Source organism: Amyelois transitella, chromosome 10 (genome assembly GCF_032362555.1).
Source record: "Amyelois transitella isolate CPQ chromosome 10, ilAmyTran1.1, whole genome shotgun sequence".
In the NCBI taxonomy this organism is placed as follows: domain Eukaryota; kingdom Metazoa; phylum Arthropoda; class Insecta; order Lepidoptera; family Pyralidae; genus Amyelois; species Amyelois transitella.
In genome coordinates, this window is record NC_083513.1 from 7,815,261 (window position 1) to 7,837,173 (window position 21,913).

Sequence of the window (21,913 nt, forward strand, 5' to 3'; positions counted from 1 at the left end):
CGTAAGAGATCTAGGTAAATCGCAGCTGAGATAGATTACTTTTTATGTAGACCTGCCTCTCTCCTTATTCACGAAGGCCTTCCCCTCTCATTCTGTCTGAGTCTGAGGTAAACCGCTGAGTAAGAGTTCAATATGTTATCAACGTTCATGAAACAACCCTCTGAGTTCAACCCTTGTAGTTCACAGGCAATGCGTTACATGACCACTTTCTTACATGACCACATTCTTCAAACAAATGGTTTGTTGGTTTTGCTTATGCAGAACTTACCTCTTCAATTAAGATAAATTTGTCGCTTTGTTTAAAACTCAATAGATAAAATCTGATCATGATTCTGAAGGGCCCTGTGACCTTTAAACTTTATTAGTAATCTCTGTACCTGAACACAAGTAAACCGTACATGTAATCTGGCTGTTTATAGTACAAACCGTTCTCGGAAACTTGATGGATACACGGATAAGTGTAATTAACTCGTCACAGGCACGTATAGCAAGAGATAAGCTGTCCCTTGCAGCGGTTATGCGACCTAACATAATTGCGTATGTAATAAACTAGATGTTTCTAGCGGTTTTGACCGATATGAGTGGAATCATGGATTACTGAAGCTTTCATTTTTATATATTTCTCACTGTAAAAGATAACCAAATCTTTACGTAGAACAACATACAATATAATACCATATATCATGTCATTATCTCTTACGGGGTAGGCAAAACGAACAGTCGCAAAAAGACAGAGAGGCCGCGATCTGTTGACGATTAATGACTTTATAATGGAATTGAGAATCTTTAATAAAGTATAATAATTATGTAAAAACCAGATGCACACATATATATCTCTACCAAATTGTAATTCACCCTTACCTTTTTTCTCGCTTAAAAAATATACGTGACGAATTAATGTTGACACCATTAAATTATACTACTTACATGTTAAAAAATACTAAATAAATACCTAACCTTAGTAACACCGTGATAGCCCACGTTTTATGCAAAATTAACTGCTGTAATGTCTCGCTGTTTTATTTATTTAGGTCCCGATGATGGCTCCTAGTGGCTATCAGTTAGAGTCAGACCTTCTGATGATGTATAGGACATGACTGTATTCTGACCACAGAAAAAAATAAGGGCTCGTAGCATGACAAATATTAATTTATAAAAATGTGTTATTTACTTATAGAATTAATAATATTCGCCCTACGCGGGCAAAATATACCGTTAATTTCATCCCATTAAGAATTTCAGGACATCTTCTCCTAGTGCTAACCTAGACCACATAAAGAAGTTACATGTCAAATTTTAAATCTTTAGATCCAGGAGCTTTGGAGTCAGTGTCCTTTTTGATATTTAGAATGCTGGCTTTACAGTATCTTATAATCCGTTGCTTAATAATAAGACGAATCTAGCTTCCAAGAACAACTTCCCAATTAATATTATATTGCCTTGAAAATTTTTAGATAGTCTTTTGACTTAACTACCACTTAAACTAGTAAACATTACCTATGACATTGTACTTAATACTACCTACAAGATTGGTATTTGCCCTTCTGATATAAATAGTTTAGGTATGATTGATGTCTTACTCAAGCAAATTCGAACAAAACCACTAGTATTACAAACGCGTTATCTTGCCAATTTTAGCCTTTCAATATTTCCGTCCTTTGATATCGCTTTTGTTTTTCACCAAAATGGTATATTAGGTTCAGTTGAGGGCTGATGGCTGACATTCGGATAGGGTGCGTTTCTTGTCCCTTTTCAGTTTCACGCCCATTGCCCTCCGCTGCTGTGTTCGCATACAGATCACTTTCAAAACGTTCACAGGGTGTCCTGAACTTATATCCGGGTTTGTCGTTGGAAAATAAATTGAACCAACTCTTTCTTCATTTCAAACCTTCATCACTAAAAAGAAATTTATGTGATGAAGGTTTGAAATTAAACTGGTGAATATCTTGAAATAATAGACAATAATCTCCTTAACGCGTAGTTTTATGTCTTTGTTATTTCTTGTGCTTTAACCTGTTTAAGTTCTTTTACAGAATCCAAATTTGCTGACGACACGATTGATTAAAAATGTCTAATCAATCATAGAACTATATAAAAAACAAACAAGTAATAATGATTCTATTATATAACTATATAACTACTATATATACTCACCTATATGAACATGTAAAATGTAATTACGCGGCAGCCATTTATTTATTTTGAAACCCAACACAAAGAGACTAATTACATCATTTGGAACGAGATCACGCCTCCTAATTGGGCCTTTAAGCTTATTAGTTATCAGCGATTGTTGTTGTTTTATCCCAAATTTTATAAAATCAGGAGAAATTATAGTAACTTTATTTACTTTTAAATATAATTTATTTACTTATTTCGATTTTAAAGTATGAGTATGGGAAGTTATTGTTTTTGTTTGTTTGTTTGTAATATCTGTATTGCACAAAAATTTACACAGTTACAAGAAATAATACACAGTTATAAAAGAAATCACTTGCAATGGCGGACTTATCCCACGAAGGGATTTTAGTTTAGAAATCGATCGGTCTCGGTGAGGATTAGGATTTATTTTAGCTCAGAGATATTTGTATAAATGTACAAATAACTAAAAATGGAAAAATTGTAACCTATTCTATTTCAAGTTGTCTTCCGTTTAAGATTAACAATGCTTGAAAATACAAAATACTAAGTTTTAAAATCCACTTTGAAAATGTTACCGAAAGTAGTTATGCAAAGAACACGGTACCTACATAATCGCTCTCAAACCATACTTTTGAACAATGTTATGCAAACTATGTTAGGTGCAGTGTAGACGACGTAAAATTCCCAAGTTTTCTTTTAAGGAAATTGAATATTCATGTAGGGCGATAAAGGCAATCTATCGTACTCACAAAGTCACGTTCGAAATCTTGCTCTGGAATACTTTAAAGAAAGTATCGAAAATGCAAGTTTGTAGAAACTATGAAGTTGCCTTTTTTTGAGTCTCGATTTTAAAGAGGATGTGGTGTTTTAGTAAAACGTCGCAGGTAAGGAAGATAACTTAAAAATTTAAAGAATAAAGACAATCAAATCAATAAAAGATTGTCTTTCAAGTAAGAGGTCTAGGGTTTAGCTATGGACATGAGATCAAGCGAGTTGCCAATAGAAGATAGCGGGCTAGTTCATTTGGTGAACGCTGTAGAAGTTCAAATGTTATGGGGCTCCCGGACTGTGAAGAGGGACGCCAGGGACACCGAAGCGGCACGACGCGACTCCACAGGGACTTATTTAAAGTTGAATTCTTCAACTTTATTTATTACATACATATAATCACGTCTATATCCCTTGCGGTGTAGACAAAGCCAAAAGTCTTGAAAAGACTGATAGTTCACATTCAGCTATTTGGCTTTAAGATAGAATTGATTTATTAATTAACTGTTTATATTATATTCTTTAACTTGGAACAGTTTGGTCACTTTTTGTTGTTTATGTAAAGTAATCTTTTTCGTGCTAGTCCTAGCTAGAAAGTCTTAATGCAAAAGGTTTCATAATGATAAGCGAAAATAATTAAATAGTGATAGCGAAAACTGAAATTCAATAAAATAATTATAATATATAATTCAAACTAGAAATAACGTACAATAATATAATAACTGATTTAATATTTTCTTATATCATTTTCTATTAATTTTCCAAAAGACAGACTTCATTGATAATTGGAAAGATCGTTATTTGATAGCGTTTCAAATAAGAAATTTTATATAGGTAATATTTGTACAGCCAAAAACAGAAAGATATTGTATGAATACTATTTATGGTAAGTTTTTAATGGATTCTTGTAATTTTATTTTATTTTTAATTTATTTAAAACAATCATTGTTTTTTCTCAAATGCCGTTTTTAAATCAATATGATCAGTATGAAATATTTGTTAAATTCTGAAAAAAAATGTGCTTTTGTTTATAATTACAGTTAAATACGCTTAAAGTAACACTATCAAAAAACTTTTGCTTTAAACAGAAAAATGTTGTCTCTATTTGAAATTGATTTTAAAATTTATTTACCATTCCTTAGAACTATTTATTGTTATTGCTTTGTTCAATTCCCCCATCCATGGATGGGACATGTTTTTAAGTCGAGTAAGTAAGAAAAATATAAATAAAAAATATTTTCTACACAAAATTACATTGTATTTTCATATCGACTGTACCAAAGAGAACATATTATTACGACTATTGACTCAAAGCCAATTTGAAGTTATACGCTGAAGTTAGCTCAGGCATTTCTGTTGCTACTCAATTTGTAGGCAAGATATACATTTCAGTATAGTTTGTATAAACCAATATTATTATATCATGTATCTGGTCTGTCATGTAAAATATTACATGAAAGACCTAGACTGTTTTTTACAAACATACATACATGTGATCTCGTCTTTGTTCCTTGACAGTTAGACAGAGCCAACACTCACGAAAAAAGTGGAAGGCCACGGTCAGCTTTATGGCCTAATTATGAAGTTGAGATTCGAATAGTGACGGTTTGCAAGACCGTCGACCAAATAATCCTAAGCGCCATAGCCTTTTCCATAAGAAGCAGTTGGCACAAAATCTTACACTACCACACCAGCATGAAAACTTGCACTCGTTGGATGTGGGTTTATTCCCTTAGTCGGCTTACCGTGTCCTCCTGTCCCTTAGTGCCAGGAACCATACGGCACACAGGCTTATTAATTAGCTCAAACCTTTGGGTATGGAGATTTAAAAGAAAGCATGTATCTCGTTTTTGTTACTTGGCCTAAGGGTGAACTAAGAGACCGTTCCCGTAGCAAGGGAACTAATGAAATTCTACGATTCCCGTGGCTCCGCGGGTTGGCGTACTCCAGTTTTTAGTATTACATTATCTAAAATAATATATTGAACTGTTTGGAAATAAGCAACCTCTTTATGTTTGCAACTGGCCACAAATAAAAAAAGAGTTTTTCTGATAGAACATAAATAAAAAAGTGACGATCAACAGACAAATTGAAGTGCAAATTTTTAACATATAAGACCCGTTTGTATTTAATGTATAATGTAATTCTTTTAACGAAAATATACAGTTTTAAGTTAGTTCAGGAAGAGTGGAGTTTTATTTTAATTTGTTTTAAAGTACATTTTTCTCGTAACATAATATTTTAAAGTGCATGAACAGAAGGAAGATAATAATTGTTTACCTATTACAAGCCTTATACAAGCCAAACCTCAAGTTCATTCCTTGAGCGGCTGTATTCGAGGAGCACCTCGAAACTATTCTCATTATTCCCAAGTTCCCTGTTGCTGCTTCGACGTTCTGAGACATTCGGAGGAAATTGCTGAGCTGTTTGATGACGGAATGTTACACTATCAATATAATGCTACAGGTGTACGATACTGCCGTGTGGTTCCCGGCACCAATAGGAAAAGAATAGAACCACTCTATCTCATGGATGTCGTAAAAAGCTACTAAGGGATAGGGCTTATAATATAATCTTGGGATTTTATAAATTAGTCAACCAAAATTATATAATTGAATAAAAACAAAATCCCTTATCCAATATTTCCGCTAAAATTCGAGCAAACATCTCGAAAGCAACGTGCAGATAATTAAAATTGCTTCAATTTTATCATTATTAGACTAGATACTGTGAAATAAACGTTAAAACGCCAATAGCACTTTACAGTTAACGAGAAACAGCGAAATTAATTAAAGATACAAGCTTTTAAAACACATTCAACGATTCTAAAACAAATACCAATGAGATATCCAATTACCCAGCAGTCATGTGCAGGTGTTTGGGAATACTTAAACGATGTTATCAAATTCCTGTTGTCTTTTTATACTCTTGATTTTTCTTCTACGTTCATTGAATCTCGTGTTACCTTCTCGAGAACTGGATTGGATATATTTTATCATAGTCATGTTTTTTGTTATGGTTTTAAATTGTTTTAAATATCACTTTTATGCTTTGGTTTGGGAGTTTGTTATCAAGGATATATGTATTTATTTATTTTTACGGTACGTATTTATGTTAAAATTACCGCTCGGCACTTTTTCTTTTCATATCGCAATCCCAATCCCAACTTTTTGCCCGTAATATTTGGTATTGTAATGAGAACTTCTGATATGACATTAATCTGTATGTTATGTTTCTAAAGAATGATGTCTACAATTTACTATGTAACCTTCTTTAAGAAAAAGTCCTACTATGTAGTACCTACACCGGCACCAATAAAAACAGAATAGGACCACTCCTTCTCTTTCCTATGGATGACGTAAAAGGCGACTAGGCTTGTAAACATTAGATTCTTTTTTTAGGTAATGCGCTAGCAACCTGTCACTATCAGTCTTTTCAAGAATGTTGGCTCTGTCTACCCCGCAAGTGGCTATGTACTAAGAAGTAGTATCTCATAAATCACTACTGGAAGATCTTTTTGCATTCATTGCTCTAGCATGGCTTTCAAAATCTTCTCAACTAAAGATGTCATATCTGATGCTTTCATAATTGAGTTAACTTTATGCTTAATTGGTTGTTGTTTGTTGATGTTTACGTTAATTTCGCTTCTCTAAGTAAAACAAACTTGGCAATAGATTACCAAAATTAAACTTCCGTTCAAACCAGTCTTGGAGATTATTATGTTAAATACTTTGTCTTAAAGCACTTTATAAATGACTGATCTGAGTCGAAGACTCAAAATCATTTTTGAAATTTTGTCAATCGAGTTTATTTAATAAAAACAAAAGTCTGTAACTTTCATAAATGAAATTTTTTTATGTATTTAAAAATACATAAAAAAATTTCAACATTAATTATGTTAACAAAGACAAATTATAAAAGCATGGCTAGAAATGGGCCCCGCCTACACCTAATTTTGTGAGACATAACCAAGTCTCCCCACCATGATACAGTCTTTTGTCATGTGTGTCATGTATCAGTCTTTTAAAGAGATATCAAAACATTAATCATAGCTTTTGCCCGCGGCTTCGCCTGCGTTAATTTCACTTCCATAAAAAGATTGCTTAGATTAAGAGCCTTGCATTGACATAAACTAATATTATGCAAAAAAATAGATGTGCCTACGTGAGTGCGTGTTTGAGGATGCTATTCAATCATGCAAATTCAACTGGATAGATTTTGATGAAACTTACGTACACGGGAAGAATAATGCCTGGAATAGAACATAATTTATTTTTCCTACAAAAGCAGTCCCGGGGGCGCAGCTGTTAAAAAACGAATAAATTCTAAAGACAAAAAAAGGTAAGTATAATAATGGAAAGTTAAAGTATCTCTTTGTATACAACATTTGCTGTCTTGCCCATTGGAGACATCACAAATAAACTGTCACAGCTGGTGACCCGCGAGCAAGCCACGTAGAGCTGTCCGTGTGAGAAGCAATTCGTCCTGAGGTCGACTCCGGCTGCTCCAAGACTTTGCGATTTGTTAATTGTCATTGCAAAACATATAGCCACTGGAAACTGTACACGCTTAAATTGAAATGGAAAGTTGTTGGGAATGAGGGGAATGCGCGGTATAAAAACAATGTCACCAGCTGCACAACCAGTAAGAATTTTAGCTTCTATAATATTGTTATGAAGCGACACCACTTTAAGGCGAGTCCCATTACAACGTTTCGGCGGCGTTAAGTTGGAATGCCTACTTTTAGTGCAATTGTATGCGCGGGCAGTCCAGATGCCGAAAGTGAATTAAGGAACTCTACCGGATAAGTTGTAGCATCGGTACTATCTAAAACTGTTTTTATGGATTGGTATATAATTTTATTTTCAAAATACTTAAATTATTAGCAGCTGGTTGCTCATTTTTGGGTGTTAGGATTGCTCGCTCGCATATCCAAGAATCCTCGTGATGAATTATTTGAGATAGGTCTCCATAAACGAAATGGATAAGTTCCTCCACCGAAGTGACTACTTGACAGAAGTTATCTGGCAGAGTCACCAACCCGTTCGATTCAGGCAACGTACCATTACCGATTTTTAATAACACATCTGAGAATTCTTGCTCTCGAGGATTACCACCCAACTGAGCTCTCATATTTACGTGTTAGACTTAATTTCCTAACCTGAGGCCCGAGTATGGATCGTTTGAGACATGCGCTTACTTCATCAGCTCTAGTACCTCGGCTTATTACGGGTAGAGTCTGGCGGAAATCACCACAAAATAATACAGTGGTACCACCCATAATGCGATTCCCTGTTATTTTCTCCAAATAAGTAAATGTCTTAACCATGGAAACTAAATCAATGAAAAACGAATGTTTAATTAATTAAAAAATTTGCCAGCGTCTACAATCGCGTTATTTCTTAAATTCTCATGTGGCGCCATCTCGTATCGGGTGGTCAAAAAATAAATATCTAAACCACGGGAACTAAATCAATGGTGAAACGGTAAGTACTGACGTTGCTATATGTGTGTTATTCCTGCTAATCTTGAGGAACATGGCAACCGTCGCCGATGCGGGGTGCGTCAAACTACCTACATAAAAAAATCTTCTCACACATAAAAAAAAATCTTCTTAAAGATGTGGTGAAACAGTAAGTACTGGCGAAACTAAAATTACTTAATTAAAACTTAATTAATTAAAAATTTTGCCGGCGGCTACAATCGTGTTATTTCTTAAATTCTCATGAGGCGCCATCTCGTATCGGGTGGTCAAAAAATAAATACCTAAACCACGGGAACTAAATCAATAAACAAAGCATAATGAATTAAATCAATAAAATGCTATTTTTTTAATCATTATAATAAATATAAGAATTAATTATTTATAGTGCCGTGTGGTTCCCGGCACCAACACAAAAAAGAATAGGACCACTCCAGCTCTTTTCCATGGATGTCGTAAAAGGCGACTAAGGGATAGGCTTACAAACTTGGGATTCTTTTTTAGGCGTTGGGTTAGCAACCTGTCACTATTTGAATCTCAATTCTATCATTAAGCCAAAAAGCTGAACGTGGCCATTCAGCCTTTTTAAGACTGTTGGCTCTGTCTACCCCGCAAGGGATATAGACGTGACCATATGTATGTATGTATAATTATTTATAGCTTTTTATATCGATTCAAATCAAAAATGACGAAGTTCCATACAAACTTGCACCCCCTATTTCATCCCCTTGGGATAGAATTTCAGGATAAAAAGTAGCCTATATTCTAATCCAGGTTACTAACTATATCTGTGCCGAATTTCGTTCAGATCCGTTCGGTAGATTTTGCGTGATGCGCGTACAAACATACAGACAGACAGACGGACAGACAGACAGACAAAAATTCTAAAAAAAATTGTTTTGGCTTCTATTGACCCTAAAAAGACCCCTTATAAATTTTTTTCTTAAATATCTTCAATGTACAGACAAAGTTGAGTTACAGTTTTATTATATGTATGGATAATAAAATAAACTGGCTGGCGAAAGTATCATGAAATAGAACAGTCATGTCATGATCATCCTCTTGATGTTAGTCCCGGTTACGTCTTCACCTCACTGAAATAAATCTCGAGGTTACCATCACGACTCCGGAATAGGCTAATCCTGAACTATGATAACTTCATATTAAAAAAAAAAACAAAAATAGGAACAAAGCAATCGATTCTGTAAGAGATTAAGAAGCTGCGACAAGTATAAAGAAAGCACGTTAAAAAATTGGAAATAAATCTAATATCTAAAGCCGTCGTTCAATAGTGGAAGCGTGAGTCCCGAAGCGGAGCGGTTAATTAAAGGCACACATATCTGTGCTGTGAAACAACAGCTTTGTTATTTACGATCAACTTAATTTCATTCTTGCTCGTGGAAACTCTCAGTCGAAGTTTTGTCAAGAATATTAAGCCTTTATAGAAGAGATCCCTCTTGGGTGTTAATTACAATTGCAAACTCACCTCTGTAGAAAAATCATAGGGTTGACATTGATCATGACCCTGCTGACTAGCACTTTAGTAATGACTGATCAGATTTGGAGACTCAAGTTAGTTGAAAGAGTAATTTTGACATTTGAGTAAATCTTATAAATTACGACGATTGAAACACAACAACCGATACAGAAACAGATAAAGAAGCTGCGAAAAGTGTAGTTTAAAACAAAGCACGTTCAGGAATTGGAAATAAATCGAATATCTAAAGCCAGCATTCAATAGTGGAAGCGTGAGCCCCGAAGCGGGGCGGTTAATGAAACGCAAACACACCTGTGCCACGAAACAACAGCTATGTTACTTACGATCAACTTTTAGTGCCAGTTATTTTGATTTATTTTAATAAATAATAAATAAATATAAATAAATATGTTCGGGACAAATTACACAGATTGAGTTAGCCTCGAAGTAAGTTAGAAACTTGTGTTACGAGATACTTACTAAACGATACTACTCGTATATTTTATAATAAATACTTATTTAGATAAACATCCAAGACCCAGGCCAATCAGAGGAAGTTCGTTTCTCATCATGCCCAGGCCGAGATTCGAACCGGGGACCTCCGGTCTCACAGACAAGCGCACTACCGCTGCGCCAAAGAGGCCGTCATTGCTTGGGAACATTGTCAGTCGAAGTTTTGTTGAGAATTTTTTTTCCTAGACCACTTCATAGATACTACTTGTGTTATTCCGAATGGCGTCCTCATCTCTCTAGCAACGAGCAAAGGGTCTGCCTGTTACTGCGATTCAAAAATTGTTTTTACACGAAGCGACTCTTGCAAACCTCCGCGCTTTGCTCGGGAACCTAACCCATATTTAATCATTGCTTCACATCCAGCTGCTAAATATGCAGGTTTCTTGACGACGTTTTCCGTCATCTTAGGATTTTAGGTTAGAGATCTTTCTTTTAGTAATAAGTTTAGATATAATTCTGTTATTGGAAGCTGCTGCATTTCCAGGAGAGCATTGGAGCGGTAAATTAAACACAAACACACCTGTGTCGGGTCGTGCGACTATAATTCAATTATTGGCGATTGTACGAGTAATTGTGTCATTCAATTTAGTTCAAGTAAAGGCCGAAAATGGTTTCTAGTAGCTACTTGGTGACTTAAACCAAATCTTGGCGCTGATATTAGGTCTCTTCTTCCTTTTCTTGTCTTCGACATTTTACAAAACAAAAATTTTGTATCAACTTCTTATTGAGTAAGTTCCAATTAAAAGGCAGCATTTTTTTGTTAAACATCTGCTTAAACATCGGATAAGTGATGAAAAATCCCACTGTCTGAAAAAATGTACGGAAATTATTATTTAAATTTTTTGGATATTCTAAGAAAACTTTCAGTTTAGGTTTCCCCGAAAGCTTTTTTATCTGCAAAATTAAAAACAAACTAACGCAATGGAAAGCATTTAATTTCGAATATACTTTCCTCAGTCAACGACAGCCATATTGAAAAAGTAATGAAAAACTCCGCAACCGCTCAAAACTCGACGCTTTATTGAAAAACTATTTTATTCCAAGTGAGATAAATTTCTGAAAACTCAATGTCTTCTCGCCGTGAGCTGTTTATTTACTTTGCAACAGAATATGAAAAGAAGATTCTTGAAATATGAATGTAAAAATAAAATTACTATACAGATTAAATACATATAATGTACATGACGTTTCTTTAACTTACAAAGCCAAGAGTCTCAAGAAGATTTGAAGGCAAGTTTATATGGATGGTTAAAGAGAGAGGAAGAGAGAGAAACTTATTGGAAAACCTATAAAAAGGTAAACATATAATCTACCCAAACATACAAACGTGTGTAACCTATGTAGTTTACGTAGGTACGAACGTGGCTTATCGTGCAGCTAATACAAAAATAGGTAATTAAAATACTGGAATTTACTTTGCTTAACATAAAATGCGTCTTCATGGTAAGGTTTATCTTTTTTTTTTTGTTTGTATTTAGATAGTTTAAGCAATTCAAAAGGACAAAGGATCTTTTAGCTATTCTCTTTACTTTCACACTACATTATGAGGTGCATCACCTAAATACTGCTATCTAAAAAATTAGAAAGCTTCTCTGAAAAAGAAACCGGTGTCTAGCTAAAATATTTAGCATTTTAGTCTCAAAGCAGCAAAGAAAATGCGGCTGTAAAGCCAGGTCATCATCTCCTTTTACTTATTTTCTTATCATCCACCGTATAAGCTCTCTCCTGGGAATTTTAGGATGAAATACAAAACCATGCTTTTGTCGACTATCTAGTATCAAACTTTTTGGCCATATGATATACATAGTCACGTCTTAATCTCTTACGGGGATGACAAAATCGTTCATAATTTATATTCTATAATGCCTATCAAATCTTTCATTCAGCCTGCGGAGCTAACATGGCACGCGTGATAAACTATCTTTGTTGCGCTTTTTACTATGAAAACGGGATCGCGATGGTATATCGCGCGATAAAAACGTCGTAGCGCGTGCGATGCTAGCCCCGCTGGGGTCCGCTCTTGTGCAAAAGTAACCTGTATAAGATTGCAGATAATTTTATGTGCACTTTGTGATGAACTATGTTATTAATAAGTTACTCTAATTTTTAACGCAGCTCGGTACTGAAAATTCTATACATTTTCAACGAAATATGATGCTGAAGAACATCTGTAGTCTTATGACGAAGCATTTGCTTATTAAAAATATTAAAAAAATATGTTAAAGAAAGTTAGAACACCTTCATTTTCAACTATCTCTACTAACAAGTCCAATTCTCTTAAAGACTGACGAGCCGCATTTAACATGATGTAAGAGCGATCGAGCGCCCTCTATTATGAGAGCCCTCACTGAGGGGCTTTGAGATCTAATACCGAGGACAGATGGAAACCTCGGCAATCGATTGGAATGTTCCACTGAATCACAGTTCAAATTGAGGTTCATTGAACTTACTGTACTTGTTTTTTTTTATAAGCTACAGTTTAGTAGTATGAACTGGATGTTTCAATTTACGTTAAGATATTGAAGATAGGCTCAATAATATTATAGCTTATCACTTGTCTGAAAGTGAATGACTGAAATTATTGCACATAATTAAAACATTACTAACAGTTGTACTAAAAAAAGGTATGGATACGGCGTTTTAAAAAATAAAGAAACACAAAGATTCTCCGCTAAACCCAATGGTAGACTGTTAGTTAATGCTATTAGCATTTAGTCCGCCTATTGTACTTTACAAATTTTAATTGTTACAATAAAGAATAAATAAATATAAATTTCGTAAGCTCTAAAATCCAAAAATATATTCCTATAGGCATTATGTCATGTTCGATATCTATATAAAGACCCTCAAAAGAATTTCTTGCTTTGATCACGATATCCTGTTCCCACACGTTTGAACGTGAAATAAATCCAAAAGTTCGCCAAATAAAGTTCAGTCCCACATCACTCCCAATATTCCTGGAGGCGTGGTCGCAGGATAAGCCAGTGACAAGTCTAATCCCTCCACATATTGGAACATTTGCTTTACGGTAAGACAACTCGAATAAGCCTTAGGAAGAGGGGTAAATATAGGATTGTTGTAATCGGAAGGATTTAAGAGAATGCGACGTGGAAGTTAATTTTACAATGTTTTGTAAAAGTTTCAGGAATATATATTTTCGTAAATACTGTTTTACATTATTACATATTGTGTAATAATCTACCTTTTGTTACTGAGTCAATCCATGACTAAGGCTAGTAATTAAATTAATCAAATCGGTCTGTAGATTTGGAATTTTTTACGTACTTATTCTTATCCATTGAAGTGTGTAGATGAATAGATGTGGAAAGCTTACGTTATACGCAGGTCGCTAGGCCATAAATAGTCTTAAATAAGAATCTGAAGTATAAAACTTTATTAGTTTGTAATTATTGTACATACACCAATTTGGTCCTCAGGCCTCTTCGAAACTGAGGGTGTGCACTTGCCGGGAACCGAATGCGACTACCAGTTCAGCCGGTCCGGCAACCGACCCACTCACGGGAGGTTCTACAGCCCCCGGTACCCGTCCATCTACCCCAATAACGTGAGGTGTTCATACCACTTTCATGCTAGGTAAGTGAAAGGAATGTATTCAAATCATTGTCATAAAAATTTCAGTTTTCAAATACTAATTATACGTTGCATTTCGATTAAATTTCACCAAAGAATATATATCCCATTTATTATTGATCTTATTATTGGACTTCTTCTTTCTTCCTAGTGTAAATCCTGGGTACATTCTCACCTCTCTAAAGAGGAGCCCAGGATGCACCATGATTCTGGACTGAGTAAATCAGATTACTCGAGGACCTCCGCAATCTTTGCAAGGGAGCTTTTGCTAATGATCTTTGGTAAAAGTTGCACTAGATGATTTTGCCAATTCCCTTATTCGTATTTAATGACTATTAACAATGAGGACTTTTTGTTCACTCCCTGAAAACGGTCACAAAATATAATATAAAAATATTTCGTTGTATTTTCAGACCAAAAGAACGCGTGAAAGTTGTTTTCGAAGAAGTATCCCTGCAAAAAGGCGACATAAGGTATGGTTACTACCTTAGCAATAACTCTAGAATAAGTTCTTCGTTTATTGGTTAACTGTAGGCAACTGCAGAGGGGTAAAACTACTAGCAACCAGGGACTAAGCCAAAACACATATATGGAAAAGTATAACCATAGAAAAGTCATCAGCTGTAAATTCAAATAAATTATCTTATACTCCATTAAATTTAAAAGAAATAATATAACATCGACAAAGAAAACAAAATAAAATAAATTTCTGTTATCAAAATTTTGCTTTGATTTTTTTGTTTATAACATGGATTTAGGTACTACTCGAAAAATGTACAAAATGTACAAAATAGAAATCATATTATAGTCTAAGATCCGGCTGCAAAATCACTACGTTCATCGCGTAGTTAATCAAACTCACATTTTAACATACATTTATGAATAGGATAATACATAGATAATAGGGTGCCAGTCAATAAGTGGCCGCAAGTAATTTTAATTAAATTAATGTCAATTAATTTTCCAAAAAAAAATTCGTTCACTTGTTTTTTAAATAAAATATCATCCACATCATAGAAACGTATGTAAAGAATTCAAAAATCAATGGGTGCCGTTACACACTCGGCCGCAACTACTACGCAGCCAGGTGTAAACAGGTAATATTTTGGTCTATTTATACGTTCATGTCGTACACGCATGTTTTTTATATCAAATTAAAGCTAATTTTTTTTTTAATATGATGATATATCGCTGCCTGTGAATAAATGGCCGCAAATTAAGGTTGCTAGCTGTTAAAAACTCGAGGTATCCGAGATAAAGTGAAAGAGAGTTAGCGCGTAACGCCACTTCTTAGACAAGGATGGCGAGTACCAGCTGTGCGAGTATTTGAAGCCATTGCGCACGCGTCAATAGATTGGGTTCTCAGCCAGCGATGCAAACAGTAATACGATCGACTTTACATTTACTCCAAAATTATAATTAAGTAATTAATATTCTGCAAAAAAAAATGAAAATAAGTAAATATTTATTTCATAATAAAACATTGTTTATTGATCAAGTAAAAATGAAAAAAGCGTACTTATAAAGAATAGAATTTTGAGTATGTTTTATTTTTTTTTTTACAAAAAAGATGACTGTTGAGAACCCTATCTATACGCGTGCGCAATGGCTTCAAATACTCGCACAGCTGGTACTCGCCATCCTTGTCTAACAAGTGGCGTTACGCGCTAACTCTCTTTCACTTTATCTCGGATACCTCGAGTTTTTAACAGCTAGCAACCCTAATTTGCGGCCATTTATTCACAGGCAGCGATATATAATCATATTAAAAAAAAAATTAGCTTTAATTTGATATAAAAAACATGCGTGTACGACATGAACGTATAAATAGACCAAAATATTACCTGTTTACACCTGGCTGCGTAGTAGTTGCGGCCGAGTGTGTAACGGCACCCATTGATTTTCGAATTCTTTACATACATTTCTATGATGTGGATGATATTTTATTTAAAAAACAAGTGAACGAAATTTTTTTTGGAAAATTAATTAACATTAATTTAATTAAAATTACTTGCGGCCACTTATTGACTGGCACCCTATTATCTATGTATTATCCTATTCATAAATGTATGTTAAAATGTGAGTTTGATTAACTACGCGATGAACGTAGTGATTTTGCAGCCGGATCTCGTACTATTATGACAAAAACAATATATACAAAAATAAAAAATTTAATGTATCATCAAGACAAAAAGCTGAACGGAACAGTCTTTTTTCAAGACTGTTGGCTCTGACTACCCCGCAAGGGACATAGATGTGACTATATATGTATATGTATGTATGTAAGTAATACACAATAGCGAACTCATCCTTATTTTTATATGTTTAAACAAACTTAATTTACTTTTATTTATATTTGTGGCTTTTCAATTTCCCTTTAGTGTCTGTGTCAATTTGGTATTAGGCGACTATGTTGCGAAATTGAAAAATAAGACTTTTATCGGTCCCATTGACGCTGAGTGCTCTACTCGAGGAGAGTGTTGCCATATTGAAATAAGTTTCAACTTCAACGTACTATTACAAGTATAAGTTATACTATAACAAATTCTAATTCTTAATATTTTGTACGAGTGTCTTTATTACATTTTTTCTTAGCCTCCAATTCTTTGGCTCTGAAATAAACTATGACTAAGGATAAACACGTGAAATGTTTATGTTCTGGAACTTTTTAAAGCATAGGTTAGACTATAATAATCTAATACGTACATACATATAATCACGTCGATATTCCTTGCGAGTAGACAGAGCCAACAGTCTTGAAAAGACTGATAGGCCACGTTCAGCTGTTTAGCTTAATAATAGAATTGATCTAATATTGTTAAATTCAAGTCAGAAATGACATGTTAATCAAATTCCACTGGTGAATAGAGCATTTTTTTTTAATCATCATTCTGTCATTCACATTATGTTGATACAAATAATACTGCTTAAAGCTAACGGCAAAATCTAGTTCGGTATAATTATAAACAAATTGTGGGCCGTTCATTGAAACTGAATTGTATAATTAAACACCGGAACTTGATAACTGATGCGTTCACCAATGAGTGAATATTGTAGACAAATAATCGAAATAGATCGTGCGATAAACAAAGCCAAATAGTTTATGCATTTACGGTGAGGGAAAACATCGTGAAGAAACCTGCACATTCAGGCATTTCTGTAACCATGATCGATCCAATACGGGTTAGGTTCCCCTGCAAAGGGTGCGGAGTTAGGCGGGAGTCGCTTCGTGTAAAATCCTGACCCACCCAATCCAGTATCCATGGTCAATCTCTCCTCTCCAGCGAGGTGAGGATGCAACCGGGACTAAACCCAGGAGGAGGAAGAAGATAAAGGTTTTACTATAACAAGCATTCATTAAATTATGCTTCTTTCCCGGTGGAGTAGGCAGAGACAGCTTGCTAGGATCTCTGAAGACTTATTTTGTCTACATTCAGTTATCTCTTTATACAAGCTCCTTGGTCCTTGGGATGTTGTTCCGGCAAGGCCTTTTTTACACCTGCATAAAGTTTCAATAAATAAACTACTATAAATAGCCTACTGGTATTAATCGTTTATCTGATTTTTCTTATTCGTAATATCGTTATAAAAACGTAAGTTAATCTCTTAAGGTAATACTTTTAAAATTTTCCTAGTTAGTTTTATAAATACAACTACATCTTTTTTTCTTTGACTTCATTGCTCAGAGTATTCAGTTATCCAAATGTACATATATCTGCGACGGTCATAAACTATACCTGGTTAATTATGTGCATTATGCGCCAGTGCACCGTTTCAGGATAGAATTTACATTGAATTGGTAACAGGGGAGAATTTGCAACTAACTAACTACTGTTTGCTCAATCATACATCTGAGGGAGTGCAGTTTGTATAAATTTGACCAACTACTTAAAGCGTGCTGTGTGGTTTATCGCGTGAAAAACTATCGCATTTCGCTTTTTATTTTGACGTAAAACAGCAATAGTTAAAAACGCCGTTGCGCGTGCCATAATACGGTAAGAGGGCAGGTTGACTAAGCCAATATACAAGGAAAGTGCGAATGGGATTGTTAGAAGGGGAAGTACTAGACGAATATACTGTGGCAAGAGATAGTTGTGCCAACTCGCTAGATTAGTATGAGAGATGGCTTAAGTTTCCTCATGGGCCGCGTGTAGTATTTCCAAATCGAGGAATTAGGTCCTCGCGATAGGTTAGGTCAAGCGCTAAACCGACAAGTTTGTTTGGATAATAAATGTAGATAATGTGAAAGGGAAAATCAAAATGTAAATTTCCTTGTATGTTTGTTTATAAACACATTATTGCACATACAGTACAGTTATTAAATAAGTAGGTACACTCAAGTATCAGAACATGCATTAACTTTGGTTTATTATAATATCCACGTGACATAATTATTCAATTAAGCTTACTTTATACAAAACATGTACCGGCAAAACCTGTAACACGTATCAAGTGTCGAGAAATCTTGTAATTGAATGTATGAAGTTCGACAATACTTGTACGAATTTATGTTACAATCCGTTTACGCTTGGCAGCCAGGGTTGACACATATACACAGTACAATATAAATAGAAGTAATAGTAGAACGAAATAAATAGAAGTATTTATTTCGTTACACTTAACTAGCTTTTACCCGCAGTTTCGCTCGCGTGAATTAAGCGCCACCTACAAAAGAATAGAGGCTTTGCAAATCCCACGGGAACTTATAGTTTTTACCGGGATGAATAGTACGAGTATGTCCTTCTTTAGACCCTTAATTACATATACGCAGAATTTTAAGAAGTTTCTAGTAGTAGATACCATGTGAAGAGCGAAAACAAACAAACTTACTTTCGCATTATTAATGTTAGTTGGGGTTGTGTAAATTCGAAAATGAGTATATCCGTGCACGCTATTACAGCTAAACTTCTACTTTTATATGATGAAATTATGTATGGATGTCAATCTTCCTTCCAAAATTTTGAAATAATAACCGATAATAAATTTATACCTAAAAAACTACCTTGATAGGGCGATATAACGGTCGTTTTTAAAAAAAGAAGATGTACTGAAGGAGAACATAGTTATCACATTAAACTCATAAAAAAATAAGAAGGCATAATATTGATTATTGCATAATTATCTGCGTATTGATTTGACAACCCTATCACTGTATGATGTACAATATTCTCAGCACGTTAATTTAATTTCTCTACGGTGTTACAGAGGCTTTTAACGTTAGTCGTTTACTAAACTAGGACATCTCGCTAACGGAATTTACTGAAGATGCCTAACTAAGTTAATATGATGAAACTATCTGGTATGTGTCATGGATGTAACACAAATAGACACGTCAAGTGACTACTACTTGAACAAGACTATTAGTCTATTACACTATGTCTTTAGTTAAAATAAAAATAGTGCCGTGTAGTTTCCGGCACTAATAGAAAAAGAATAGGACCACTCCATCTCTTTCCCATGGATATCGTAAAAGGATAGGGCTTATAAACTTGGGATTCTTCTTTTAGGCGATGGGCTAGCAACCATTCACTATTTAAATCTCAATTCTAACTTAAAGCCAAATGAACGTGGCCTATCATTCTTTTCAAGACTGTTGACTCTGTCTACCCCGCAAAGGATATAGATTATTTGTATGTATGTTATGTAAAAATAAAGAGGTTGCAATTGGTCAATTTGGTGCCGTGTTAGTAACCAGCCTGTATTTGCCAGTGGATGTTGTAAAAGACGAATTAGAAATTAATCTGTACAAATGTATAAACTATCACATAAAAAAAATATTTTTGGTAAGTAGTTATGAAAAATTTACTAAATTTATTAAAACAAAATAATTTTTATCTTTCTTTCAGTTGTCTCCGAAGAGCGGACATCATAAAAGTCTTCGATGGAAGAGACACGAACGCACCTGCCATAGCCATGTTGTGTAATGAACTTACAGGTTAGTCAATGTACATACATATATGGTCTATATCCCTTATTAATTATATATATTTAATATTTATTCACACAAATACATACATATAATCACGTCTATATCAGCCCTAGCGGCGTAGACAGGGCCAACAGTCTTGAAAATACTGATAAGTCACGTTCAGCTGTTTTGCTTAATGGTAAAGTTGAAATTCAAATAGTGACAGGTTGCTTCGCCTAAAAGAATCCCAAGTTATATATATTATATATCAAGCCTATCCTTTAGTCATCTTTTACGACATCCATGGGAACGATATGAACGATATTTTTTAATGGTACCGGGAACCACATGGCAAAATATTTATTTATTTATTTCTAATAAGGTTTGTACACAAAAATTACTTTTTGATGGTGGAATACATATTTGTAACGGAAAGTGGTGTTTTAGGGAAGTGGACATTATAGTACCCAACGCCTGCAAGCAGTTAATGTAGGTAGTCTAACTTACTAATGTAGCGTATAAAATGTAGAACAAATTTACAAATAGGTACTTAGTACCCAAGGTCAAAAAAATCGATACTTAATTATCTATCTACATATTTAAGTATTCGCTGTGTTGGTTGTTAAGGAAATCGATGGTTTCCACGAATCGCTAGTTAAATGTAAACGCTGATGTTATCATTCACATTTATAAATGTTTGTTTGTTATTTTGTTGTATTTTTCTGAAGTAATCCTTCTGGAAAGCGTATCCTATTTCAAAGGCCCAGATTCGAATCCCACTACGCCTATGCATCAATAACTCTTTTCGAAGTTACGTACCTTTGTTTGAATGTTATCAATGCAATTTTTTGTGGTGAAGGAAAATAATTGTATAATGTTGATAGAGAAAAAAAATCTTGTAATTTTTAAAATTAAATTTCTTTTTAATGAAAGCAATTAATATTTGCGAAGAATGCAACTCTTACATGTGACGATAAACGTGCTTACTAAAATACTACTTACTATTAGGTATATTTCATAACAAATAATCGAATCGCATGCAATCGATTCTAATCCAGCGTTTAACCAGGTATATTCGTGTCCACATCGTCACCCCGTCTCGCCGTCTGATGCCATCTGAATGAATAATGCCACGTCAAAGTACGACTTTTCACGAAAAGGGCTGTCCATTTATAGGTCAGACTCGGTTCAAATATCTATTTCAAGGGGCAATCTGAAATAGCAGAGGTCGTATCCCAATTAATATAAAAAGTTGATTCAAGCAAAACACGACAGTTTGAATCTGTTGAAATTGAATTAATTGTTACTGATCCTGCCACCTCACTCAATTATTATTGTATTGATAGTCTTGTTGATTTGTAATATTGAGTGATGAATTCTGTTTATGGTTGTTGTCGGAATATTATTTTGAAATACAAACTTAAGTATGCAGCATGTCAAAATTGATAAGTAATAAGCTTAATTTGAATAATGTGAAAAATTATTAAACTAGTACGCTAGACCAAATCAATATAAATATTATTATATTAAACTCTTCCGTTACTGACTAATGGACAACGCACAGCCGAAACTAGTGAGCGTAGAAAGTTAAAATTTGTTATGAATGTTAGTTAGTGGACACACACAGAGAGGATTTCCCGAAATTCTCGCGGGAACGTGAGCTAAACGGGTTCTTTCCTTTTACGCGAACAGAGCCGCGGGCGTCGTCTATTATTCTACAAAAATGTCAGTTGGGTTTTTGAGCTTAATCAAACTTTCTGTGTACTGAAAATGATAAAAACTTTCACTTGTTTTTATTTGAGTTTTTTCATGTCCACTCGTATGTCGGAAATTACCGGATTTTCTCATTTTACGCGGGCAGTACAAATTTTTCTCGGAAGGGTAGGCAAACTCCAAACAAATATTAAATCCAGGAAATGTCTACGATGACATAACATCTCATTTAATAGAATTTCTAGGGGAGATGATATTACCTATTCTAGCATCCAATTAATTTTGGCAATAATTCAATCCAGCGGCTCTCAGTTGCACA

At 34.4% G+C, this 21,913-nt stretch overlaps 1 protein-coding gene across 1 annotated transcript in view; it reads left to right on the plus strand.

Annotated features, from left to right (window-relative positions):
• The window catches only part of LOC106136367 (suppressor of lurcher protein 1), a 208,658-nt gene that overhangs the window by 126,164 nt on the left and 60,581 nt on the right, over positions 1 to 21,913 (plus strand). The window contains exons 5-7 of the mRNA XM_060946265.1: positions 13,820 to 13,976; positions 14,387 to 14,446; positions 19,820 to 19,908. Coding sequence (XP_060802248.1) covers positions 13,820 to 13,976; positions 14,387 to 14,446; positions 19,820 to 19,908 — 306 coding nt within the window. The remainder of the gene's footprint in view (positions 1 to 13,819; positions 13,977 to 14,386; positions 14,447 to 19,819; positions 19,909 to 21,913) is intronic.